This window comes from Ursus arctos, unplaced genomic scaffold (assembly GCF_023065955.2).
Source record: "Ursus arctos isolate Adak ecotype North America unplaced genomic scaffold, UrsArc2.0 scaffold_15, whole genome shotgun sequence".
Lineage (NCBI taxonomy): Eukaryota > Metazoa > Chordata > Mammalia > Carnivora > Ursidae > Ursus > Ursus arctos.
This window is the reverse complement of record NW_026622819.1, coordinates 27,329,947-27,357,805: the sequence shown is the minus strand read 5'-3', so window position 1 is coordinate 27,357,805 and position 27,859 is coordinate 27,329,947. Positions and strand designations below refer to the sequence as shown.

At 40.6% G+C, this 27,859-nt stretch overlaps 1 protein-coding gene across 1 annotated transcript; it reads left to right on the top strand.

The window, feature by feature from the left end:
* Nucleotides 1-369: 369 nt before the first annotated feature.
* On the top strand, nucleotides 370-27,859 carry LOC113260888 (UDP-glucuronosyltransferase 3A1-like). Its single transcript, XM_044387031.3, has 8 exons — nucleotides 370-539; nucleotides 2,775-2,876; nucleotides 13,752-13,860; nucleotides 15,968-16,499; nucleotides 21,844-22,075; nucleotides 23,525-23,744; nucleotides 24,858-25,154; nucleotides 27,530-27,859. The coding sequence occupies exons 1-7, from the start codon at nucleotides 446-448 to the stop codon at nucleotides 25,132-25,134; spliced, it is 1,566 nt and encodes a 521-aa protein (XP_044242966.2). The 5' UTR covers nucleotides 370-445; the 3' UTR covers nucleotides 25,135-25,154; nucleotides 27,530-27,859.

The following is a 27,859-nucleotide window of genomic DNA, read 5'->3' as shown; positions in this document are numbered from 1 at the left end:
AGTTAGGAGGTGGGAAAATTGAGAGAGAGTCCTTAAGGTGGGTCTCAGTCACCTGGCGGTGGAACTGTCTTGGAAGCAAATTCCTACGGTCCCTATCATTCCTGGTTCAGAGTATATTCTCTGGGGAAAGTGTGGCGATGACAGCACAGAGAGGGGTTAAGGAGAGCTCACTAACTCCTCCTTCCCACGGCTCCAGGTTAGGGAGGGTGAGGACTGATTAGCCAGTGGAGTAATCACTCTGGGAGGAGGAGCAGATGGGCAAGACGTGTCAAACGGAAGAGAAGGAGGCAAGATCCACCCCTCTCCTGTTCCCTAGCTGCCAGCCAGTACATTCCTTGGCTGCCAGTGCAGCACCTGTCCCCAGAGTCCAGAGGTCACTGTGCAGCGTCCCCTGGGAAGGGCTCTGGGCACAGGGCTCTGCTTTGCAACTGACACAGGAGCCAGCATGGTGGGGCAGAGGACGCTTCGGCTAGCTGCTTTCCTTCTGTCTGGGTTTCTGCTCTCAGAGGCCGCCCAAATTCTGACCATATCTTCACTGGGTGAGTGCTTGGCCGGAGAATCAGAGACAGCTGCATCCCAGGCACCTCAGCAAGGGCTCAGGCAGATAGCCTTGGGTCAGAGGGCATTCCATGTGGTTTTCCAAACAGGACTTGGGTCCCAGGCTAGGGAGAAGGGAGTGGTCTGGAGAAAAAAGGAGTTTCCTTTCCTCTCTTTTTATCTGCTCTGGAGGTGCTTCCCATTGTGCATAGCTGGGGCCAGAATTTAGGTCCAGGGCTGACCTGGAGACCTTGAGCCACCTACTCCAGGGAAGGTAGGGACTTTCAGAGACACACACTGAAAGTTATGGGGTGTGCAGTAAATGCCAGTAGAAAGTGGAAGGTGAGGTCAGTTTCAGGCTCTTGGAGGCCAAAGATGGGGGCTCCTGTGGGCAGCAGCACAAACTGGGAATGTCATTAATAGGACACCTGGAGAATTGACAGAGCAGAGGAGGGGGCCCCAGGACAATCACGTTCTTAGGAAACCCCTCTCTCCTTTGCCCTTACTGCTGGAAGATTTTGAAAGACAGTGAAACAGTTAATTCTGCGTGAACTCGGGTTTATTTCCTTACTTTTGCCCCAAAGGGAACAGAAGGTAAACAGGAACATTTTCAAGATAAGGAGGCATCATAGGATGGAGTTTCCCCAAGAAGTTTTTGGATCCATTGTGAAAGGATAGGGGGCTCCCAGGATCACTTTTAGATCCCTATGAATCTGGGGATCCTAGAGCTGGAAGAAACCACAGCGTTCATCTAATTGGGCACCCCTCTTTTATTTCCTGACGGGGAACCTGAGGGTCAGGGGAGTGAGGGGCCTTTTGCAAGAGCACATTAGACCTCCCTGATGGACACACCCAACTTTACTCACTGTTTCTTACCTCAAACCTGTCCTCTTCCCCAAACTCTACTCTTTACAGTCGGGATTCCTAAAAACCAGTATTAAAAAAACCTCTGTTTTCCATTTTAAATCTAGTTTTTAATGATAGACGTAGCAGAAAACAAGACCTTCCTCACTTTCTGGTAGTATGTGTCCTCTGGACTCTGAGGGGCAGCAGGTGCAGTTCGGAGGCGCTGGAAGCCCCGCCTCTGGCCCAGAATGCACTGGGGTCACCAAGAGCCTCAGGAATGGCTGCCTCTGTGGGATGGTGTCTCCCCTGTGTCTGTTTCTTCCACAGTTTAAAGGTGAGCCAGAGCAGGCAGTCTGAGGGGATAAGGGTTTTTGTTTTCTATGATCCATGTTATCTCAGGCAACATTAGTATAGCTATAAGAAACTAGAGTAGTTTCCACAGATACACACCATTACTGTAGCCTGACGTCCCTTTCTGCTGACCCAGTCATCGTGAGAGCTTCATTTTGCAAACAACCCCACTTCCCAATGTGGACAAATTCTATTCCCTTAGTCCTGATCTGGCTTTCTCTGCTTCTGAGGCCCCTAGACTCAAAAAAATGCCCCTTGATGACTCATGGTTTTAAAAAATCATTGTCTTGATAGAACAGGTACCTCCCAGAGGTTCAAGCTTCTCTTCAGTTAGAATCTCAGGAGTCGTAGGATGGGGGATATCCCAGTCTGTCGTGAGGATCCTGCAGTTCTAGCCAAGGGCCCACAGTTATCATGAATGCCTTAATTTGATGCTCAGCAATTTTCAGGCCCCGACTGGAGACACCCTGCCAAATATATTTGAATCTCAAGGATTTTGGTTCTAAGTGTTGGGTCTACCTCCTTCTGCTTCAAATCCTATTTCTTGGACTGATATTCAAGTTCCCATGTGTCTGCTTCCTATTCTAACATAAATTTCCAGGGAGAAGGATTCTATAAGGAGCTCTGACTGATTGTCCACTAGGAATCCTTCCCAATCCCACACACAGCACTGTGTCTAATTTCCCATATCGTTATTTCTTTAGGGCATGGTATCTCCATAAGGCCTGGCTAAAATCAGTCTGTACCTAGGATCAGGAACACCTTAAGGCCTAAGCAGGGAAGTTCATAACACTGACATGGAGACCATGAATCACAAAAGTACTTGATGGAGGATTGCCTCAGGTCAAGATTCGGGCAGACTGGGTATAGGTACCTCTCCTGGAGCTTACCTAAAGTGAGACAGGGGGACTGAAGTAACTTATCTTCCTTGGATCACCATCCACACTCTGCCCCTTTAGCTTGCATATCCCCACCCTCCACATCAATTTCAGACTCTGTGTTCACATCTTTACAAACTTGAAATTTTGTATTCTGCCTAGGGGGGAGCCATTCTCTACTGATGGACCAGGTGTCTCACCTTCTTCAAGATCATGGTCATAATGTCACTATGCTTCTTACTGGAGAACAATCTTTAATCCCAGGTATGGTTTTTTGGAATCATTGAATTCTATCCCAGAGAGACAATGTCTTCTGTCTAGTACCGCTTAGCACAAAATCTGTTTGAATCTAGCTATACTGAAAGAAGGGGAAAATCTGTGTGTGTGTATGTTTATGTTAGCTGCTGGATATCATATTAGGCTCTGTAGACCAGGCCTCCACGTGCCATAACTGCGTGTTTTACCCCCTCAGCTAGGTGTCTTTCCCTTTCAGGCAAGCTCCGTACATCGTTGTGATCATTTTGGTAAGTACTGCTCTGTGGTGTGCCTTTAGTTGTACCGAACAGAAGTGTTCAGCCATATTTATAGCTTCTGTTATTTAAGGAGAGCTGCTCTCCTGTTTTATAGGTTACTTTCTACTCCTGTTAGGAGAGGGGCACTTTAAGAAAGCTTCTTCAAAGGATGTCTTTTAGTCATGTCCTAGGATCAGAATCTCTCAATGAGATGATCCTACACTCTCGAGGCATCTCTGGCTGCCCATGACTTGTGCCTAGTGATGTCAGATGTTCTTGAGTCACTGAATCCAAACAATTTGTAGCTAAGATGAAGCTCATCAATCTTGCCAAGGCTTCTCTGTTGACATACAAGGACACAGAGGAGCAGAGAACTCAAAAAGATTTGTTCATGTTCGCACAGCAGGTTAATAATAGAGTTGGGTGGATCTGGAACTTTAACTCTGGGTTTCTCATTCAGAACTGCTGAAACTTTACTTTAGAAAAATTCCAAAATTAATCATTTTTAATGAAAACCAAGTCAGAGCAATTATGAAAATCTGGAGATGAACTTCACGCTCTGTTACTGTTTAATCACCTAGATCGGGTTCTGTTTAGTTCACTGCATACCCTTCCATACACATCCCTTTGCGTCCGCCTTGATCGTCAGTCCAATTGTGTACTTGCCTTGACTGCCAACCATGGCAGTTGTAGTCCATGATCCTTTCATTTTGGTGGTTCCCTGAAAGCTTTAGACTCTCTATCTCTTTAACACACATACCCACACTCAAGAGTACAAACCATTCAGGGCACCCATGGATTCCCTTAGTTTTATTCTTGGTTCCAAGTTTTAAGAGACCAGAGTTTCTTGCGATATTTACCATTCACTGGAGATTTCCGAGGTTCATTTATTTTCTCTTTAGCAGTAGAACTTGGTAGAGGTCTGCAAATAAGGGAACACATGACTGGATCATTTTTGTTGACCTGATTCAATACTCAGTGTTGAACCTTTTGAATCTGTATTAACTACCTGCTTGGGTAACTTCCCTGTGGGGTTTTTATTTACATCTTTAATGAATACATGATTGCAGAAAAATGGAATTAGATCCCGTTTCTAATGCCGAGATGTAGGATTGCTCTGATCAGTACCTGGGATCACAAGTATAAGATGCTACCTTCCAGTGGCCTTAATTGTCTGCAGTTCGGAGTCTTCCTTTTCCTAAAAGAGCTTGCTGTACCTCTCCTTCTGCCAGGTAGACATCCCCCAGGTGACAGTTCTTCTTTGTTTTGCGGGTCTGTGCAATTACATCTTGGTTCTCAGGGGCTTGCCTGAAGCAAACTTCTGTCTGGAGGGACATGGTCCTGACCAGACATCCACGCCTTGAGCCATTTAGTCCAGCTTTCTTTGGGTATGGAAGTAGGAGAGCAGATCAGCCTGTAATGTGGGGTAGCCCTATGTTGGAATTCAGGCTTTGATTAGACTCACGGGCTCCTTAGTTTATCTATCAAGTTGGGCTCACCTTAGCCCTGGGTTAAAAAACCCAGTATCTTAGTCTGCTGTTATCAAGGTGAGATCAGTTTCTTATTGCTGGGGTTTATAGACTTTAATAAATTACAACCACCTTTCCCTCTGAATTTTAGTACCTGTCGAGAGAAAGTTACAGGAGTTAGATCAAAATGCATCTTTAGCTAGCTGATCGGGGAGCTTTCCTTTAGATCTTCAACTGTCAAGGCTGAGTAGCGGCTTGAGAAGAGGCTCTGTATAACCTCTGGGTTTTGTTCTGTTTATTCTTTATGGTTCCTGGGGAAATTTCATCACATGTTTGCATTGACTGTTCTCAGGAAGACCCCAACCCCAGAGCTTTCTCTCCCTACAGCTCTCTAGTGGTATTCCGGTATTCTGCCTTGTGAATTCTAGCTGCCAAGTCCTCCCCCAAATCTGAAGTGCTCCCCTCAGGTTGATGGTCAGGCCACATCTGGGTCCTCCTCTATGAGCTGTATCTTGGAAGTTTTCTCCAGCCGTCCATGAATGCTGTGCGCTACCTGGGGTGCCATGTCTAAAAACCATTTTAACATATGTTTGGCCTGGTTTTATTTAGTTGTTTAAAGTAGGAATTTTAACATCTGCAAGTTCCATGCACACCACAGCCTTGTCAATACTTGGTATGGTTAGTCTTTACTTCTAGCCATTGTTGTGTGAGTGTTTAGTTGTATTTCATGGTGATTTTTATATGCATTTCCTTTATTACTAATGATGCTAAGCATTTTTTCAGGTGCTTATTTGCCGTTCATATATCTTCACCGGTAACTGTTTGCCAAATTTGCCATTTGTAAATTACGTTATTTGTTCTTATTAGTGAGTCTTCAGGTATTTTGCATATAAGTATCTTATCAGATATAAATCTGCAAATATTCTTTCCCAGTCCATGACTTATCTTTCACTCTCTTAGCAGTATCTTTTGAAGAGCACAATATTTAATTTGCTGAAGTGTAATTTCATGCTTTTGTGACATGTATTGGTATGAGTATATGGTTGTTTTTTTTTTTTTTTTGCTTATTTTGTCAAAATAATGAATGGCATTGATTGATTTACAAATGTTGAACTAACCTTGTAGTCTCGGAACAAGTTCCACTTGGTCAAGATGTATTTTCCCTTTTATGTAATTTTATATGTAATTTGCTTAAATTTTGGTTTCCATTTTATATCTGTGTCCCTGTGGGTCACGATTCTCTGATTTGCTTGGGATTTTTTCTTTCTTTTTTTCTGGCAATGTTATTAGTGCAATATTTTCCTGATGAAATGAATTGGGTAGTGTTCCTCTTTCACTTTTCTGGAAAAGTTTGGGTAAAATTAGTGTTGTTTCTTCCTAAATTGTTGTAGCCACTCTAAGAGACAGGCTGTCTCTCCCCACTCCAAAGTTAGGTTTGGATGTTCAGACTTACGGCCTTATATACACACAAGGAAGTTATTAAATGGCTTATTAGAGGCTCCTGGCTGGTTCAGTGGGTAAAGCATGCAACTTGCAATCTCGGGATTGTGGGTTTGAGACCCCACTTTGGATGCAGAGATTACTTAAACCTAAAATCTTTAAAAATACACAAAGGCTTATTAATAACATAATCAGGCTTCATGGAGAGAGTAAGGCAAGTCTCAGTCTGGTCCAAACGTACACTCAGAGAGCAGGAAAAGGAGGGTTTGTTTGGGCTTTTATGGTGGTCAGTCTTGGGACTGGAATAGGCGTTTCCCTTCATGTTTGACGGATGACCAGAACGTTCTGTGTTTCACTTATTTCCATTTGAACTTGTATAAGTCAGTCATTATGACATTTTATGAGACCTGCTGCCTGAGGCTGGTGAGGGAGGTGAATGTTTCACTGAATGTCTTGTTCAAAAGACCAGCGTTGTGCATGTAGAGAAGTGAATCAGCATCTTGGTCATGATCAGTAATGTCTGAAAAATCTGTAGAGGATAAGGAACCTTGCTCGAGGCTGTGTATTGTGCCTTTGGTGTGTGGAGACACGTGTGTAACCTTCATTTATAGTTTGGATATCTCAATGGCAAGAGATTCTGTGCTCTTTCCCCAAAGGGAACAACCTTTCCTCTTTATGGGTCTCTTTGGAATGTGTTTTTCTTCTTTAAGTTAACTTTGGTAGTTTCTGTCTTTCTAAGAATTTGTCCATATCATCTGTTGCCTGATTTATTGCCATCTCAAGTTCATAGAATTCGCCTATAGTCCGTTTCATTTCTGTGTGGTCATTAGTGGTGTTCCTTCTTTCATTTCTGGTCCTAATAATTTGTATCTTTCTTGTTTGTGAATTTTCTTGATCTTTTCAAAGAACGGGCTCTGCTTTCATTGATTCCTATTGGTTTTCTATTTCCAATTTTATTAGTTTGCCCCCAATCTTAGTTCTGTTTTAGGTTTAGTACACTTTCTCCCCCAGTGTCTTCAGGTGGCAGAATAGGTTATTAATTTGATGACTTCCTTTTTAATGTAGGCATTGAAAGCTGTAAATTTCCTTTTAACTGCTGCTTTTGGTGCATCCCGTAAGTTTTGGTATGTTTTATACTCAGTTCTATTTATCTCTATGTATTTTATGATTTCCTTTGTGATTTGTTTTTGATACATGGATTATTTAAAAGGGTGTTGTTTAATTTCCATAATTTCTGAGTTTTCCAGTTTTCCTTCTGTTGTTGATTTCTAACTTCATCGTGGTGTGGTCAGATAGTCTTTGAGAAGCATGTTTTAACATCTGTTGAGACTCATTTGTGGCTGAACATAGGGTGTCCGCTGGAAAATGTCCTATGTACCCTTGAGAAGAATGTGTATGCTGTTGTGTTGGGTAGAGTGTTCTGTATATGTCCGTTACACCTAGTGGATCAATGTGTGTAAGTCTTCTGTCTCCTTACGGATCTTCTTCTGGTTTTTCTATCCATTGCTGAGAGTGGGCGTTGAGATGTCCAGTGATTATATAGAAGTGAATGTTTCTCCCTCTTTTGTGCCAGTTATTGCTTTAGCTATTTTGATGGCCTCTCATTAGGTGCGTATGTGTTTGTAATAGTTATATCTTCTTGCTGTGTGGAACCTTTATTAATATGTGATGTCCTTCTTTGTCTCTTGCAATCTTATTTGATTTCAAGTCTGTTGTGATTGGTATCTGCTCATCTGCTTTCTTTTGCTTATTCCTTGCTTGGGATATCTTTTTCCGTCGTTTCGCTTTCTGTCTTTCTCATTGGCTCTACAGTGAGTCTCTTGAACACAGTATGTATATTTGGATCATGGTTTTCTTTGTGTGTTTGAGCTTCTTGTTTTTGTATTTATTTTTAAAATACATTTTGTTACTTTGGAATAACTGTCGATTTACAGAAAAGTGGCAAAGGTGGTACAGGAAGCTCCCATACACCTCCATCCTCTTTCCTCCATTGTCAATCCCATTTTTACAAAATTTTTGAAAGTGTTACTTTTTATTGAAGTGTAGTTGATACACAATGTCACGTTAGTTTCAGCTGTGGGACATATTGATTTGCCAACTGTACATGTTACGATGTCCTCACCACAAGTGTAGCTGCCATCTGTCACCATACAAGGCTATTACAGTTGGATCATGTATTTTTATCCATTGTGCCAATATCTGTCTTTTCATTGGAGAGTTTAATCCATGTACATTGAATGTAATTACTGATGAGGAGAAACTTTTATCTGTCCTTTTGCTATTTGTTGCCTACATGCCTTATAGGGTTCTTGTTCCTCACTTTCTGTATTACTGCTTGTTTTGTGTCTAGTTGCTTCTTGTGTAATGTTAAATTCCTTCGTCATTTCCTTTTGTGTGTATCTATAGCTATTTTTTATGTGTGTTACCATGGGAATTTAGTTTAACATGCTAAATCTGTGTCACTCACATTTTAATTTATAACAGTTTCAGTTTATTAAAATTCAAAAATCCTCCTCATATAGTGCTTTTTTCATCCCGAACCCCTTGCATTGTTGACATCGCAAAATTACATTTTTTTTTACTTTGTGTGCCCCCAAACATAAACTATCATTAATTTAAATGTGTTAGTACATTAAACTACAGAGAAAACTTGATTGGAGTTACAAACAAAGTTTAAGTAAGACTTATTTTCAAACTAATAATACATTTTAAAAAATATGCTCGTTTCAAAAAACATGTAGAAACCACAAGCTGAGTTAGAAAGCATTGCCATAGTACTAGCTTTCTATTTCCCTATGCATTTACCTGTATTAAAATATCTATTTTCCCATACCCTTTGAGTTACGACCTGGTGGCCTCCTTTTTCCCTGGAAGGCTCCCTTGAACATTACTGTCAGTGTAGGCCTAGGGGTAACAACCTACTTTAGCTTTTGTTTACCAGGAATGTGTTAATTTCACCCTCACTTTTGAAGTGTTGCCAGACACTGAATTTTTTTTTTTTTTTTTTAAGATTTTATTTATTTATGTGACAGAGAGAAAGCCAGCGAGAGAGGGAACACAGCAGGGGAGTGGGAGAGGAAGAAGCAGGCTCCCAGCAGAGGAGCCCGATGTGGGACTTGATCCCGGAACACCGGGATCACGCCCTGAGCCGAAGGCAGACGCTTAACGACTGAGCCACCCAGGCGCCCCAGACACTGAATTTTTTGTTGATCATTTTTTTCTTAGCACTTGGAATATATTAGCCCACTGCCTTCTGGCCACCAAAATTTTGATTACAAATCTATTGTCAATCTTAGGGGCACCTGGGGTGGCTTAGTTGATTAAGCATGTGACACTTGATTTTGGCTCAGGTAGTGATCTCAGGGTTGTGAGGTCCATCCCTGTGGCTGGCTCCATGTTGGCAAGGAAACTGCATGAGATTCTCTCTCTCTCTTTCTTTGGATGCCCATCCCCCCACCCCCAAAAGAAATCTATTCATCATCTCCTTGATGTTCTCCGGCAAACAATTTTGTTGAGTAAATCAATCATTTGAATGCGATGAGTCACTTTTCTCTTGCTGCTTTTATTATTTTTACTTTTTTATTTAAATTCAACTAGCCAACGTCATTAGTTTCAGATACAGCATTCAATAATTCATCAGTTGTATATAACAATCAGTGCTCATCATTTCACGTGTCTTCTCTTGCTGCTTTTACTATTCTCTCTTTATCTTTCTAAATTTTGATTATAATGTGCCCTGATGTGGGTGTCTGAGTTCATTTTCCTTGGAGTTTGTTGAGCTTCCTGGATGTTTATATTCATATCTTTCATCCAGATTAGGGGGTTTCACCATTATTACTTAAAATAGTCTCTCCATTCCTTTCTTTCTTTCTCTCTCCTCTGATGAGCATCCACAATGCATATGTACGTCCCTTAGGCTCATTCTTTTCTTCAGTGTCTTAACTTTCTGCTCTTCACGTTGGATAATTTCCATGGTCTTACCTTCAGGTTCACAGATTATTTCTTCTGGTTGCTGAAATCTGCCTTTGAATCCCTCTAGTGAAATTATCATTTCATTTATTGCATTTTTCAGTTCCAAAATTTGTTTTTGGTTTCTTTTTAGAGTTCCTATATCTTTATTGATATTTCTGTTTTGCATACACTTTTTCCTTAACTTTCTCTCTACCTTCCTTTAGTTCTTTGAAAATCTTTAAGGCAGTTATTTTAAAGTCATCGTCTAGTATATCTGCCATCAGGTCTTTCTCAGGGACAGTTTCTGTTGATTTATTATTTATCTCTGAATAGACCTCAGGTTCCTGTTTTTGGTGTGTCTTGTGATTTTTGTGGAAAACTGACCAGTTGACTTTAACAATGTGTTAAATCTGGAGATGAGACCCTCCTCCCTTCTCCAGAGTGTGCAGATTTTTGCTATTAATTTGTTTATTGTTTTTGTTTTGTGATTGTTTTAGGCTGCCCTTGTGGTGAGGATCAACCTGAGGTATAAATTTTGGTATTTTCAGATATTTTCTGAGCCTTTTCCTGGGCATGAATGGACACTTTCTAATATTGCTGGTATATGCAGTTGTGTTGTCATGTCCTAGCCTTTACTGTTTCCCTCCCAAAAGAGGACAAAGAGAAAAATGATGGGGGAAAAGGGGATCAGTCTCTTATATCCCTTGAAGCCCATTCAGCCAGAGGGTGGGTGGTTGTAATAATACAGTGTGATGCACGAACGTTGCTGCCTACTTCTTTGTACCTCTGTGATCAGAAGCAGCAGTCAGCAATCACAGCACAGATACCTGAGGTTTGGAGGAGCAGGTCATTTTTTGCCCACTCTAGCTCATGAAAGCTGTGTACAAGCTGCTTTATGAAGACATGTTCAGCTGCCTGCCATGAGATGGGGGTGAGTTTTAGGTAGCTGGTACTGTGATCAGAGCTGAAATAACTGAAATTAACTAAAAATGCCTGCAATTTATAGATATAGCCTTCCACAGATGTTGACTGCAAGGTTCCGGGACAGAAGATTTAGACAGATCCTACCAGTGCAATGGTTATCTAGGTGTAGAGACAGATTCCTGGTACTCCGTCATCTTATGATGAGAATCCTCACTACTACCTCCTGGCCAACTTTTGTTTTCAGAATTTATGCATATATAGTTGAATATGTGTGTGTGTATATAAAAGAACATTTTCACCAGTTTCTGTTTGAATGTGTGTCCAGGAAAGCTCCTTATACACTCCTGGTGGAAGTGGACCCACAATAGTTGTTTCTTGATGGTGTCAGGGGCGGAACGGCCTTCATCTGACACGTAATTCTTCTCAGGGATTCAACTGAAATGCCATGGCTTGTGCTTTGTGTGGGGCCAGCAGCACATCCCTCCTGCGAGCTCCTGTGTGAATGTTTGTGTCCTGCATGCGTGCGCTGGACGAATCTCTGCGAAAGGAGGTTGTCCTCCACGCAGTGTCACACATGTACTTCTGGAGAAAGTTGCAGGTGGTTAAGATCTTGCCGGCAAAGCTTGTGAGCAGGGCTGTTGAGGTAGTCCATGAGAAGCCAGTTACAAGTGATGTGTGTCCTGCCAAGATGAAGGTGAAGAGACACTGCAGCTGAGAGCTTGTGGAAATAGGAAGTGAACAGAACATATTACCAAATCTATGCTTGCAAAGTGTCTGTTAGTACTTAGATACAGTCACCAACTTCAGTAATATTGGAAATGGGGTGGGGGCTTAGTATGATCGGTCATGTCCATAGCTTTATAGTAATCCACTGCAAGTCATCTTTACTTCTTTGCTGGTTTAAGAATAGTCTAAATTAGGCTATTATAATTGTTATAAATTAGAGAGCCAGTGGAGATAATCACTCTTTGCTTAATACATTATAATCCTTAAAGGTACTGTTTTAATATATATTTGGATGTTTTAACAGTTTTAATATGTTGGGCAGATCCAAAGGTGCCTTTTTTGTCAAGCTGACTGTAAATGCTATAACCTTAATTTTATTTTTATTAGTGACTTGCTATATGAGAGCAAACATACCCACTAGGAGATAATGTAAAAAATGGCTGTTATGACTATGGGATATTTAATCGCAGTAGTTAAGACAGGGCAAGCAAATCTGTCTTCTATAACTAATATTTTTGACTCCTCGGAGTACAGAAATTTCTTTGATAAATTCAGTGGCCTCTTCTCATATACCTGTTATTTTTGCCCAAGTATTGATTAAGACCATTAAGGTTTGTCATTGGTACATCTCATTCGATGTTGAAAGTAATTTAGAAGCTTTGGTGTAGAGGACAAAAACCATTCTGTGCTTTTCTTCTGTTATAAAGGTTGTTTTTTTCTAGAGTAATGTTAAATTCCACATGTATCAAAATTGAGGACTCTGTTTTAATTTCTTTCCTGACTCTCCCACCCTGATTTCCCCCTGTATTTCCTCATCCTTTGGGCTGTTATTAGATGTGTTTTGGGGAACAGTTTGTTCTAACCTGCTCATATTTATCAATTTTTTCCTCGAATGCCCCAATTAGTGTCATCAAGCCTAGGGACCTCCCTACTGGTGACTTTGAGAGACCTGAGATTGGGTTTGAATGAACCCCTTGAATTAACTCCATGGGGGTGTCATCGGTGTTTTTCCCTATTCCTCTTTTAATCAAAGTTTTCTTTTAGCTGCAGAGTTATAATCAGCAGCAGTAGCAAGGGCATTTTCTAAGGTTGTAGTGCACCTTCTACTTTTATGGGTGTGGATCTCATCATATGACATAGTGACCACCCTTCTTCAACCATTCTGTGGGCTTGTAAACTGGAATCAGTCTTGCCCAGAGCACTGTTTATATTGGGGGCAGTCCTTGAGATGCACAGCTATTGGTTACAGAGTTCTACCTAGCGTAGAGTAATTACAGCTCATGCTGGGATTCAGAAGCATGGTCCAAGCTGACACAGAAAATAGGTTTGTGGGAGACACATGGCCAGGACCACTGAAACACTACACCTATACTTTTGTCCCAAAATGCCAATTACGGAAGCTTCTGAATAGGATGGAAGTGAGGGTCTCTGGCTTGCTTGCCTTGAAACTCTTGCTCACAGAAGGGAGGGCATGTCGAGGCTTTCTTCTCTGTTTGCCAAGATATGTCACAGAAGGTTAAGGGGGAGATGGAGCTTGAAAGCTGTCATCAGTCCAACTTCAAAAATGGTGTCAGACTTTTTTACACATGAGTTATGGGGGAAATGCCAAGATGTGAAGTAGGGCTGCAGAGGACTACTGTTTTACATTTAGGTGTTGGTAGTTTTTTGGCTGATTGAGAAATCTGTGCATGTATCACTTTTAATTTTAATAAAAATGATTTTTTAAGTGGGAAATGACTGGGGAGCTGGGATAAAATAAGATACGTATTTAGTTACAAAGTGTACCATTCACTGTATGCGCACTCTTGAAAAATTATCTGGCACTCCTTTCTCACTTAAAAATGGTGAATAGTTATACCTTTAAGTGTAAAATTTAAATAGAAACTTCCAGTACTTTAAAATGAATAAAAGTGACTGTATCATTATATGGTTCTCAATAAAGTTTAGCAGGTTGCACGATTGAAGAAATGAGAAAGCAGAGAATAAAGAATAAAGAAACCAGGGATATGGTTGGAAGAAAGAAACCATGATATCCTCATGTCGATGTTAATTTAGGTTGTATGGTATAAGTAAACATTTCCCTATTGGTGTTTTATCTTTTTATTTTATTTTTTTAGAAAAGAATGACATTTCATACAATGTTATCAATTGGCTTTCACCCGAAGGTCACAGAAAAGAATTTAAGGAATATTTTGATTTCTTTATGAGGGAAGCTTTGCGTGGCAGGTAATTTCTTTTATTCTCTGAATGAAAGACTTGACATTTTAGTGATAGGAATGAATGGTTGAATGCATGGATAGTTGGTGTGAGTTTAAGAGAAATGGATGGATAGATGGATGAGTGGATGGATGGGGAGATCAAGGATGGAGGCAGTGGGTGGATGGAGTAGATGAATTTTGCACTCCCAGTCATTCAGTCTTTGTACTGTTATATTCCACCGCAAGCATGTATGTAGTGAGGGGACTGTTCCTTCTGGATCTTCCAGGCAACATTTTGCCAGATATTTGCGTATGTATACTCCACAGCAAAGAAGGCGGTTCAGACAACTTAATTTCCCATTGTTGGCAGGCGAGTGAGGCCTACCACGTTATACTTATTTTTCGTCCCTTATCCTCACATAAATTCAAGAATAGAAAGATGCTTATGAATATTGATTTTTTTAATACCTTGAACCACTGTCTTTTAAACTCTAAAAAACCAACTATCTTGGTGATACAAAATGAGTGAGCAACCTGAGAGATGTTGTCATTAGCTGGGATATATAGAAAGTTGTCACTTTTCACTTTGGAGGGAAAAGGCCCAAACTCATTCCTTGCTGGGTTAATACAGTGGCCTAATGTCTATCTCCCTTCTTTCTGTAGAAATTCTACTTGCTACAAGGTGGTTCTAAAATCTGGCTTTTTCCATAAAGCCTTTATCCTTAGTCAGACTAGAAGACCAAATTCTCTCATCTGTAAGAGTTCTGGTCTAAAGTTCTCATTTGAAACTTTGTCTATTTCATCTTGTGTTGTTACTCACATATTTTAAAATTGTATGTCTTGTCTCTTCTCCCTCACTTGCTTATTTCAAAGACCAGTTTTACACACATACTAAATATGGTATAATATGGGAAGCACAGTGCTTTCTGTATTTCTTCAATTGATTAACTTAATTTCCAACATGATTAATGCTCTACTTTTGAAGAATTTGTACTTCGTATCTTGAATTTTCAACAATATTAACCAATATTTCTTTATGTAAAATGTTTTTAAATGTAATAGAGAATAATCTCAGCTCATCACCTGTTGTCACATGAAGGTGATTTTAAACCCCAGGTGGACATCTGCATATTGCTAATGAGCTCTCACCTATGTTCCTTCTTTAAGTGGGCTGATATGGTGGAATGTTGCACAGGTTACAGGTTTGCTGGGCCTTGATTCTCTCAGTCCTTCATTCAACTAGGAGGCCCATGGGTCTCCAAAGCACCTGACCTGTAACCTTTTGTCAAGAATATTCTCACCTATCGTCCGTATGCTGTATAAAAAGGGTCATTTTCCCTGCAGGCATTGATGGGAAAACATTGAAAGAATAGTTCCTGGAATAGTGCCCATAGACAAGAGTCTTAATAGATATTGGTAGAATTTTAGCATGAACTTTTGTGAATACTCCAGCTGGCATGAAGTGGAAGAATAGTGATTAGCTTCAAAAAGGCTTTTATTTTTGTTTGTTTAAAATGTTAATATTTTCAGGTAGGAAGATGTAAGGCTCATGTTCAGCTTAGAGTTTAGATTCTAGTATGACTATTGGAAAGTTCCTTGTGTGAGGGTCTGTCAAATTCAGGATATACCCAGTTTCAGATAAAAGGGCTACATCATGAATATTGATGCCACTTCCACAGTTTGGTTAGGAAACAGGATAGTCACGTATAAAAGACTATCCTGTCTTATAAAAGATCATTATACAAATGAAAGTTCAACAGAGCATCAGAAAAGGTATCAACTAGACATGGAACCCTGAGATCTACTAGTGACAGGAATGTTTTCAATGTAGAATGATCTCAAAAAAAGCAAAGGAAAACAAAACGCAAAGACAAACTAGAAATTCTAGACCATAAATTAGCTTTGCTAGTGGGTGCATATGGATTGGCCAGAGAAAGGGGAGGGGAGGAGGTGAGAACATTTTAGGAAGCAGAAACACCCAGAGCAGAGTGGCAAGAGCAGAGTGTTCCTTGGACACTGATAAAATAGGTGGACTGCTGCCAGATATGGTCTTTCTTCATGCCAAAGACTCTCTTAAGTATTATAAAATTAATAACCCCAATGAATATTTGTCATTACTGTTTTTGTTTTTACAGAGAAACATTTGACAACTTTGTAAAGTTAATGGAACAACTGGGAATTCGATGCAGTGATTTGCTAAGGAGAGCTGATATCATGGGTTCCTTAAAAAATGAGAACTTTGACCTGATATTTGTTGATATCTCTGACTTCTGTTCTTTCCTGGTTACTGAGAAGCTTGGGAAGCAGTTTGTGTCAATTCTTCCCACCCAGTTTGGCAGTGTGGACCATGGGCTACCAAGCCCTGTGTCTTATGTTCCGGTATCCCGATCTTTGCTAACTGACCACATGGACTTCTGGGGCAGAGTGAAGAATTTTCTGATGTTCTTTGATTTCTACATGAAGCAACGGCAATTACAGTCTACAATTGACAATACCATCAAGGAACATTTCCCAGAAGGTTCTAGGCCGGTTTTGTCTCATCTTCTAAAGAAAGCAGAGCTGTGGTTTATTAACTCTGACTTTGCCCTTGAGTTTGCTCGGCCCCTGCTTCCCAACACTGTGTATGTTGGAGGCTTACTGGCCAGACCTGTTAAACCAGTACCACAAGTAAGTAAAACCTTAAGTGTCAATATGGACTTCATGCAGAGCTCTTCAGTGCAGAATTGGTGGCTCCCTGCCAGTGGGAACTGGGGGTGATGTAGTGTGAGACAGACAAACAATGAGGATATATATTTTTATTTTATTTTATTGTTTTTTTTTTCTAGCCATTTTTTTTTGGTATTTGATTCTATTTCAAATTTTATTTTATTGTGGTCAAAACACTTAATATGAGATCTACACCCTTATCAAATATTTAACAGTACAAAACATAATTATTGACTGTAGGTACCATGTTGTGTCTCACAGCTGTAGATATTATTCATCTTGCTTACTGAAACTGTTCCTTCATGGAATAACAACTACCATCTTCCCTTACCCCCCTCACGCTTGGAAACCAGCTACCACTTTTGATTCTAAAATGTGACTGTGACTGAGGGCTTCAGAGGGGAGGGGGGTGAGGGAATGGGATAGGCTGGTGATGGGTAGTAAGGAGGGCACATATTGCATGGTGCACTGGGTGTTATACGCAACTAATGAATCATCGAACTTTACATCAAAAACCAGGGATGTACTGTATGGTGACTAACATAATATAATAAAAAATATTAAAAAAAATAAAATGTGACTATATTTGATGCTTTCTATAAGTTAATTCATGCAGTATTTGCTATTCTGGCTTATGTCACTTAGCATAATGTCTTTAAGATGCATCCGTTTTCCCATATTAGAAAATTTCCTCCTTTAAGGGTAAGCAATAAGTAGTATTCCATTATACTGTGATATGATTCTTTAACCATTGATCTTTTGAACGCATATTTTATTTGTTGCCACATCTTGGCTATTGTGAATAGTGCTTCACTAAATATGGGGATGCAGATATCTCTTTTGAGATCCTGTTTTCCATTTTCTTAGGTACAGAAAGAGAAATCAGATTGCTCCATCATATGGTGGTTCTATTTTTAACTTTTGGGGGAATTTCCATACTGTTTCCCATAGTGTCTTCACCATTTTCCATTCCCAACCATAGTATGTAATGGTTGTTGAGAAAGAGCATATCCTCAGCACATGCCTTCCATTTTTAATAATCATACCAGTAGGTGTGAATTGATATCTCATTGTGGAATTGATTTGTATTTCCTTGATGACTAGTGTTGCTGAGCATTTTTTCATGTATCCGTTTGCCATCTGCATGTTGTCTTTGGATGAATGTCTATTCTAGTCCTTAGCCTAGTTTTTAATGGGGTTAGAAGATTTTTTATTTTTTGCTATGGAGTTGTAGGCCTTTCCTATACATTTTGGAGTTTAATCTCTTATCAGGAATACAGTTTGCAGGTGTTTTCTGTTCTGTAGGTTGTGTGTTACTCTGTTGATTGTTTCTTTTCCTGTGCAGAAGCTCTTCAGTTTAATGTAGTCCCAGTTGGTTTTGTGGTGGTGGTTGTTTGTTTCGGTGTTTGTTCATTTTGAATTTGATATTTTGTTTTCTTTTGCATTGTGCTATATCACTGAAATCATTGCTAAGACCAATGCCATGAAACTTTCCCCTATGTTTTCTTCTAAGAGCTTTGTAGTTTCAGGTCTTATGTTTAAATCTTTAATCCATTTTGAGTTGAGATTTTTGTATGGTGTAAGGTGACGGTCGATTTTACTCTTGTTCATGTGGATATCCACATGCTGAGGCTGGGGATTCTGGTGAGACAGTGTTTTCAAAGCTATTTGCTGGCTTTGGTGAGACTGGTTACACATTGGCCTGGGATGCAGTCCATCTTCGGTTCTTTTTATATCTATATTTTTAATGTTTCTGTTAGGGAGTGAAAGCAAGTAGCCTCTTATTCTGATGTCATGCTCTACTCTTTTCAATTTTAAGTAATAGATTTACATTAATCTTATAGTTATCAAAAGACAGCAAAGCAGATTTTATGTGGTCCCCTCGGATGGTAGATCTTACGGTGTAGTGAACGATGGACTCAAATAGAGCCAGACTGAACAATGGAGTAAGGCTGTGAGCTAGGGACAACCAAACAATGCAGAGGAAGAAGGAACGAATGTTTTGAAGAATTGACAAAAGTGTATGAACACTCATTTTTAGGGGATTAAATCAGAAACTTTAAGATTCATCTAAGGGTGGCTCTCTACCAATTAATACCACACAAAATAGACTTATGTCATAACTTTTGCAGGAGATAGATATTTTATTAATGGTTTAATATAACAAAATCAGTCAATGTAATATAACATATTATTAGCATGAATGGGAGAAAAAATACATCATGTCAAGAGATGCAGAAAAAATTTTTCACAAAATCAACTCCCTTTTACGCTAAGAATACTTACAAAGCTAGGGGTAAGAAGGTACTTCTTGAACATGATAAAGAGTATATGGGACACTCTAGCTAGCAACACACTTGTCATGATAGAATGCAATCGTGCTGCCTGAGCCAGTAGTCTGAGATGCGCACTTACATCCCTGCTATTCAGATATGCCCTTGACAGAGCAAGTAGACAAGAAAAAGAAAGAAAAGGCATCCAAATAGGACAATGTAGAAATAGTTTGATTTTCATATGACATAATTCTCTGTATAGACAATCCCAAAGAATTCATGCACCAAAAAGAAACTACTAGATGTAATAAAAGAATCCAGCAAAGTTGCAGGGAGAAATAGCAATGTGCAATTATGAGTTGTGTTTCCTCTTAGCCGCTTGAACAATCTGAAAATAAAATTAAGTAAATTATTGTATTTCAAGAGGATCCAATTAAACTGAGGGGTTGAAAGACATGTGCACTGGACACTAAAATTTGCTGAAAGAAATTCAGGAAGACCTAAATAAATAGAAAGACATCTCTAGACCATGGATTGTGAGACTTAATCTTGTTAAGGGGGCAGTACTACTCAAAGTGATCTGCCGATTTGATCTAATTCTTATCAACAGTTCAATGGCCTCTTCCTTTTATAGAAATGAAAAAGCCAATTTTCAAAATCATATGGAAATGTAAGAGACCCTGAATAACCAAAACAATGTGACAAGGACACAGTTGTATGACTCATACATCTGTGACCAATTCATTTTTGACAAGGGTGCCAACACCATTCAATGAAGGAAAAAATAGTGTCTTCAACAAATGGTGCTGAGCCCACTGTACTTTCACATGAAAGAGAATGTATTTTGAGGCTTCCGCACACCACATACCAAAATTAACTCAAAGTGGATTGATGGCCTAAATAAAGAGGTAAAAGCCATAAAAATCTCAGAAGAAAGGAAAGAGATAAATTGGCATGGACTTGTATTTGGTAATGAATTTGCAGATGTGACACCAAAAGCATGAGTAATAAAGGAAAAAATAGGTAAATAGGACTTCATCAGGATTAAAACCTGCTCTGTATCAAAGGGCATTGTATAGAAAATGAAAGGACAACCTACCAGGTACAAGACAAGTATGTCCTCTTACTACTACCTCTTAGCCTCATACTGAAGGTTCTAGGTACATAATAAGACAAGAAAGAGGAATAATAGGCATATAGATTAGGAAGGAATCAATAAAACTGTTTTTGTTCACAGATGACATGATGGTGCAATCCAAAAATGTGAAAAAAAAAATTCCTGTAACTAGTAAGCAATTAGTGCAATGTCACAGGAAACAAGTTTAATTTATAAAGCCAATCTTATCTTATATATAAGCAATTCACAGAAGAATGTGAAATTAAAAACAATATTCCATTTACATTAGCACCACCAAAATTGTGATCTTGGGAATAAATCTAACAAAATATGTGCAAGATTCCTATGTGGAAAACGACAAATCTTTAATGAAGGAAATCAAAGAACTAAATAAGTGGAGAGAAAGTCCATGTTCATAGATAGGAAGAGTCAATATTGTTGAGTATTTAGTTCTCTCCAAATTGATCAATACGTTCAACACAATCACAGTCAAAATCTCACCAATTTATTTTGTTGACAATTATGAACTGGTACTAAAATGTTCATGGAGAGCCCAAATCCTGAAGTTCCAACACAACGTTGAAGATGAAGAACAAAGTTGAAGGGCTGACATTGTCAACTTCATGACTTACTCTAAGCTACAATAATCAAGATGGAATGATATTGGCAGAAGATTAGGAAAGTAGTCAATGTAACAGAATAAAGAACCCAAAAACAGACTCATACAAATTTAGTACAGTGATGTTTCACTAAAGAACTAAGGACAATTGTATGGAGAAAACACAGACTTTCAAAGAATCGTACAGGAAAAATGGATATCTGCACATACACACACACACACACACACACACACACTTAGACCCAGACCATACACCCTTCAAGAAAATTAACTCAAAATAGACCACAGACCTAAATATAAAATGCAAACACAAATGTATAAATCTTTTAGAATATGATATCAGAGAAAATCTAGATGAGCTAGTGTTTGTTGAAAACTTTTTAAGTGCAAAACCTAAGTCGTGTTCTATAAAGAAAAAGATGTTGACAAGTGTGTGAAGTCGAAATTAAAATTTCTGTTCCGGACAGAAATTCTGCCAAGAGAATAAAAAGAGGAGCCACAGAACAAGAGCGAGCATTTGGTAGAGACCTATCTTTTAAAAAGAGCGTTAGTCACATACGCCAATAAGCTCTTTATATACACAAATATACACAGTATACAAGAACTCTTAGAATTTAACAGTAAGAAAACCAATAATTTAAAAATGGGCTAACCCCTCAACAAAGAAGACAGGCAGATGGCTAATAAGTATATGAAGGAGACATTTCCCCAGCATCTACCTCAGCCTCCAGAAGGCATGCTGCCCCCTCCTGGGCCAGCACAGCAACTGGCACTCTCCCAGGCACTAGCATCTCTGGTCTGGCATTGGAACATTCCTAAATGACCAAATCTCCCCACACCTAGAACGAGGGAGGAGGTACTGGGGCCATGTTTTCAATGAAGAAAGAGATTCCCACCACCTCAACCTTCCTCTTCTATAAAACATTGTTAGACACACAAGTCCTAGATCTAGATGTTGGTGCTACAGTATGCTTTGAGTGCCTCAAGGGTAACTTGGACTATTGTGGTAGTGGCTGGACGCCTACAGCTGTCTTCTCACTCATTTGTGATTATTGAAAGTGTTAAAATGGTAGGATGTGTCCTGAGGTCTCAGAAAAATGACTTCGGGGCCATCAGACACAATGGATATGAGCAGAGTGCAGAGGGCACTGAGCTGTCCAGGGGCTCGGAGACCCTAGTGAGCTCTAGGCACTGACAGGAGGGTGTAGTCAGTAAATAGCTAACTTTTATTTCAAGGCTGTCTAGGCTTTCATGAGCAACTCTGTTCACCTCTTTTCCTTTCTTACCTCTCTCTAGGAATTTGAGAATTTCATTGCCAAGTTTGGAGACTCTGGTTTTGTCCTTGTGGCCCTGGGCTCCATGGTGAACAAATATCAGTCCCAGGAAGTTCTCAGGGAGATGAACAGTGCCTTTGCTCATCTGTCTCAAGGGGTGATATGGAAGTATAATCCTTCTCATTGGCCCAAAGACATCAAATTGGCAACAAATGTGAAAATTGTGGACTGGCTTCCTCAGAATGACCTCTTGGGTAAGGACCTTTCCATTTATGTATCTTTACGTTTCCACTGGGCAACCCCACCAGCATGAGAAAGGGCAGCTGGTAGCTAAAGGTAATCTTTAGAGGACAGGAATGGAGCAGCCAGCTGGAGTTCTTGGGAAATCAGGCTGTGCTTCCCAAATGGCTAAAACTGCCATGTTTTCTTCTTTCTTTCTATTGCAGTCCTGATACCTGCCGCCAGAAGTGATACTGTTGTCAGGTTGTTTTGACCTTACCATACTTGGCACAGACCAAGGTAGCCCAGACACAGTTGAAGACAGTGTGTGCACTCAGAGAACACACACGGGGGGTCGTATTGCTCGTTCCTAGCCTCTTGAGTATCTTGTAGGCCATATGCCATTAGAGACACACACTCCCACACATCTTAGTACATTCTCCTACCCTGCAAAAGGTGTACTCATGGTTCCACAAAATTGATGCTGATGGTTTCCTAGGGGTGTGCCAAATATCTGAGTGTCAGGCTGAGTAACCTGTCAGATGGTTATTTGCTCCATCGAATTCTTTGATAACAGAGAGTTCCGTAAAACCCAATACATTTTCCTTGTCCTTTGTGTCACTTTTTGGAGCTCTTCAGTACCACTACCACTGCCCACAACAGAGGTTCATCCTCAGATTATGGCTCATAAAGATATTGGAACTTAAGATGGAGGGTTCGGCACAATTTTTCACAAGACTTGGTGTGGGTAAAAAGGATTCTGATTGTCAAAGAAACAAAAATAGATTCTGATGCACATCCCCGTTGAGAGGCAGCGTTTGAGATGAACGCTTCAGTATCAACACTTGGTTTAGTTTTCTCTAAATAAGCGTGGAGTGAGCGCACAGGAACTAGAAATACTGAGTTGGGTGGTCCATCGTTGCCTACTTTAGAAGATTTCTTATGAAGTCGAGGAGAAAGCACATACAGCGTAAGTTTGATGAATGCCGTATGAGATGTGATGTCAATAAAAGTGTTAACCTTTCAGATAAGAGGGAAGTGAATGGAGGAAAGCATGAGGCCTGGAGCGGAAGAGACACATACAGAGTCAGAGATAGAAATCAGAGAAGATACAGACAGAGTTACACTGGGAGAGACTAAGAGAGGACAGAGATAAGAGGAGAGAAACAGGGTGGAGAGATGGACGGATGGATGCTAGGATGGACGGAAGGAAGGATATGTCTTGCTTAGCACTGTTCTCTGAAGCTTTCCCTGGGTTCTGCCTCTTAGACGGATAGATTTAGAGGAATCTCTGTACAGAGACGAGGCCAGAATTTTATATCTTGGAATACATACCATTGAGTGTACCCTAAGCTAAATCAATAAATACAAGTTAACAAAATAATTTGAGATCTCTTTGTAATTTTTTCTGTCCTTGGAACTTTACCTGGTGTTCTGAAAATTTTCACCCTGAAATACTCTGCTCTGTTCCTGATTTTCAACAGCTCACCCACGCATTCGTCTCTTTGTCACCCATGGTGGATTGAATAGCATAATGGAAGCCATCCAACATGGTGTACCCATGGTAGGGACACCTGTGTTTTTGGAACAGGTTGAAAATCTAATCCGAGTGGAAGCCAAAAAGTTTGGTGTCTCTATCCAGCTAAAGCAGATGAAGGCAGAGACATTGGCTCTGAAGATGAAGGAAGTCATAGAAGACAAGAGGTATGGAGCTCTCTGGGCTTGTGGTCACTTTGGCTGAAATAAAACATCAGACACAAAGTGCACTGTATGGCTCTTTTTTGTTATAAAAGCTGAAACTTCCAGACATGGAATTTTATGTGTGTGATGCTAACACCTGACCTGTCTGAGAACAAGACTAGGCAATTCAGGTTAGATGTTGAGAACAACTTCTTCTATAAGGGTTGTGACCACCCCGAATTATTTACACAGGGTCTCTGAGAGGTCTTATATTTTGGGAGTGGTTATAGTAGAATTACAGTGACGCAGGATGTAGCCTTCCTGTCCCCCAATATGCCACACTGTTTCCTGCCTCAAGCCCTTTGTCAGTTGTAGAACATACTGCCCTTCTCTTCACAGGGCTGGCTCCTTCACGACCATCGAACTCATCTTCAATGTCTTCTCAGAGAGGCAGGCAGTCTTGGTCTGATAGTCTCCCACAGCTTTTAATCATAACTCATTTTTCTCTCTTAACACTTCTCAGGATCAGTCACTACCCCATTTCTTTCTGTTTTAATTCGTTGTGTGTCCCTCATACTAGAAAGTAGAGAGTTAACTCCCCTGGACAGCCTAGTGTCTCTTGTTTTTCCTTGTGTTGCCAAGGCCTAGCACAGGGCCTACCAGAAAATAATTTGGGATGGATTTCTGTTAAGTGAATTAGTAAAAGGGTCCATGTTGTCTTAGGTTAATTCCCATCCAGCACAAGCATGTGGTTATCATGATGAACTGAATATCTTATTAGGGTCTCAAGGTCATTTACCCTGATTTGGGTGTATGTTATATCACATATATTCATATATACTCTGTCCTTTAGCCTTCCGTAAGCTCCTTGGGTAGAGACTCATCCTTACATTTAGTCCCTTTTTTATAATTTAGCACTTTTAGCATGAGGCATGGATCTTTGCATGGAGAAACCAGGTTGAACTTTTCAATGGGATCCAGCTGGACTATGACAAGGCCAGGCCAACGACTTTTCCTTGAAACTGAGTCTTTGGTGCATATGGATGAAAGTGTGTGTGTGTGTGCGTGTGTGTGATGCAAGGTCTCTAAGACTCCTAAGACCACATGAGTAACGCCCACCTCTGCCTCTGCCAACAGGTACAAGTCAGCAGCCGTGGCTGCCAGCATCATCAGGCGCTCCCACCCCCTGACTCCTGCCCAGAGGCTGGTGGGCTGGATCGACCACATCCTCCAGACAGGGGGTGCGGCACACCTCAAGCCCCGTGCCCTGCAGCAGCCGTGGCATGAGCAGTACCTGCTGGACGTCGTCTTGTTCCTGCTGGTGGTCACCCTGGGCACCCTGTGGCTCTGTGGGAAGCTGCTGGGCATGGTGGCCAGATGGGTGTGTGGGGCCAGGAAGCTGAAGAAGGCCTGATGGAGGTGCATCCATGAAAGGTATTCGGGGAGCCACTGGATGTAGAAAGATTTCCCCAGCATAGGACACCCGTGGTGTCTTCCCCATATTGGCACTTGCAAAATTGCTTTTCACTATTTTCTGCCTGTGTTTAAGAATTCTTGTGAAGCACTCTTGGGATTCTTCTTTAAAATTGTGTTAAAATATATATTACATGAAATTTACCATTTTAACCATTTAGTGAAGTCAGTGGCATTGAGCACATTGACGTTATTCTGCAGACATCACTGCCACCAATTCCAGAACCGTTTCATCCTCCCAAACTCAAACACCCTGTTGATCAAACAGTAATTCCTCATATCCCTTCCCCCACTCCCAACTCAGCAAGCTCCAGGCCACCCTGGTTCTACGTTCTGCATCTGTGAATTAAATCGTGGTTTCCTGATTTGCCCCTCGTGAATGGATGCCTTACTGAGACCCAGACGTTCAGCAGACAGCTCCACCTTCCTCCCCACTCCCTGTTGCTAGACACAAGGCCCTGCTTATTGCATCTTGGGTGCCTAGACACTTCTCATTCTCTCTTCCCTTTCTCCAACCTCACTTTTTTATGGAATGATAGAAGATACTGGCCAGTTCTTCTATTTTGGGCCTTCTCCTGTATCTCTTTTTCACTTCACCTGCAAGCACAGGAAGCCTGGTCTCTGTCCTGCAGTTAGGCAGGCATGGTCCCCCAGGACTCCCTCTGTGGTCACAGTGCTGTCTCCTCCTGTGAAGAGCATTTCCTTTGCAGGGTAGGCCTGCAGCCTGCCTTTGGGTCACATGTGTTGCTCTGGTTTTCACTTTTCACAGTTCTTGTCTCAAGATCTCCAGTCTTCAAAATCTAGTCATGGAGACCTCACGTGCAGAACCCGGGCCTCTGCATGAGTTTTGAGGCCTCATGGTCCAGTGTCTACAGCAGTTCCCAGGGCTTTGTTGATTTAGGAAACACCTATCTGCCCCCCAGTTGTGGCAGAGGGTATCCCTGTATGTGGTGAACCGTTAGGAATTATATTCAGTTCCTAGTGACTTACCTCAAAAGTATGCCTTAACCACCAGGGTTTTTGTTTGTTTGCTTTGTTTATTTATAAGGGCTCACCGGTGTGGTGGCTCCATCCTATTGTCTGTAGCTCCCTCCTCTTTCTAAAATTAATTAGATTTTTTTGACTGTTCTATCTCCTCTACTAGACACCAGGCTCATTCTCAGGCAGTTTCCTTGTATAATATGTTTTACCTTCCCATGATTGTGTCTTCACATTTAATTTTCATTTTCACGTGGAATTCCGTGTCTCCTTAGAAGTTTCAAATGTATGGTATCTTGTGTTTTAAAACATGGTGATGAAAATGGTGGATACAGTGGGCGGCTCTAGACACCCTGGTTTTTGATTGCTTAATCTGGGATTATGACCACATCTTGAAATAATGCAAATGGAGGATGAAGCAGCCACTACAAATACTCCCTGAAGAAGTGGAAAGGGGCCACTCTTGCTCATGTCAAGATAGGATTTTCTGGGTAGGATGCAGGGCTGGTGCCAGGTGTCTACTGAGTTCTGTGAGTTCTCATGTTTACAATGTCACCTACAGCCACAAGCATACTACACGAGTACAGTGTGTGTGTGTGTGTGTGTGTGTGTGTGTGTGTGTAATTGAGGTTTTATTTCTGCAGTTCTTATGAGATCTCTGAAGATGGTCTCTGGCAATAGTTCCTTGGGAGGCAGACCTGAAGTGTTCTCTGTGTTGTCATTAGAATGAATAGCTGAGATTTTTTCCCCCCTCATAACCAACAAAGGGATAGCTTCCAGCTGATGAGTCTCATTCCTGTTCTCACCATGTCATCCTCTCTGAACACTTGTAACTCAGTGAGGCCAACTCTGTGCCTGCTGATTCTTGTTCTACGTTCCCATCCGGGGAATCTGATTGGAGGCAGCCAGTGAGCCAGGATGATGCCTGCTGCCTTGTTCCATCAAAACCTTCTCCATGGGGCAGACCGTCAGCATGGCCTTGATAGTATGGACATCTGATCTCATCATTCACTGGTTCAGATCCTTTGTTGGCCCTCATTGCCTGGAATACAAGCCCTCTGCAATTTATTTCTGCTACCACTCCAAGTGTATCTTGAAAACTCTGAAATAGATCCACACAGACATGTTCAGTTGATTTATGAAGAAGGTGAAAGACCAGTCAGTGAGAAAAGAAAAATCTCTTCAGCAAATTGTGCTAGAACGGTCTTTGATTTTTACTTAATGACATACACCAAAAGAAATTGACCATTATTGCGTACCATACACAGAGCTTAACTCACAGTATATCATTGACCTAAATGTGAACATTGAAGCTACGAACATTCTAAAGGAAAGTCATTGTAATCTTATTGTTGCAGAGATTTACTATTCAGATCATACAAGCTCAAATCATAGAGAAAGACATTGGATAAATTGGATCTTATCAAAAGGAAAAACTTTCAATCTTCTAAAGGTATACACGAGAAGACAAAAATTAAACCATCAACTAGGAGAAAATATTGCAACACATTTCTCAAAAAACTTGTATCTAGAATATCTAAACAAATCTTACACCCAGCACAAAAATGGATGAAAAATGTTGAACAGACACTTCACAAAAGAAGATATGCAAATGGCCAATAATCACTTGAAAAATTACTTAACAGATTAATCATTAGAGAAATGCAAAATAAAACCACAAAAGAAAA

Excerpts from the sequence above, each read along its gene's own strand:
- LOC113260888 (XM_044387031.3), top strand. The coding sequence starts at position 446 with ATGGTGGGGCAGAGGACGCTTCGGCTAGCTGCTTTCCTTCTGTCTGGG. Across the intron at positions 2,877-13,751 it reads AGAACAATCTTTAATCCCAG|AAAAGAATGACATTTCATAC; the intron begins GTATGGTTTTTT and ends TTATTTTTTTAG. Across the intron at positions 22,076-23,524 it reads TCCTCAGAATGACCTCTTGG|CTCACCCACGCATTCGTCTC; the intron begins GTAAGGACCTTT and ends GATTTTCAACAG.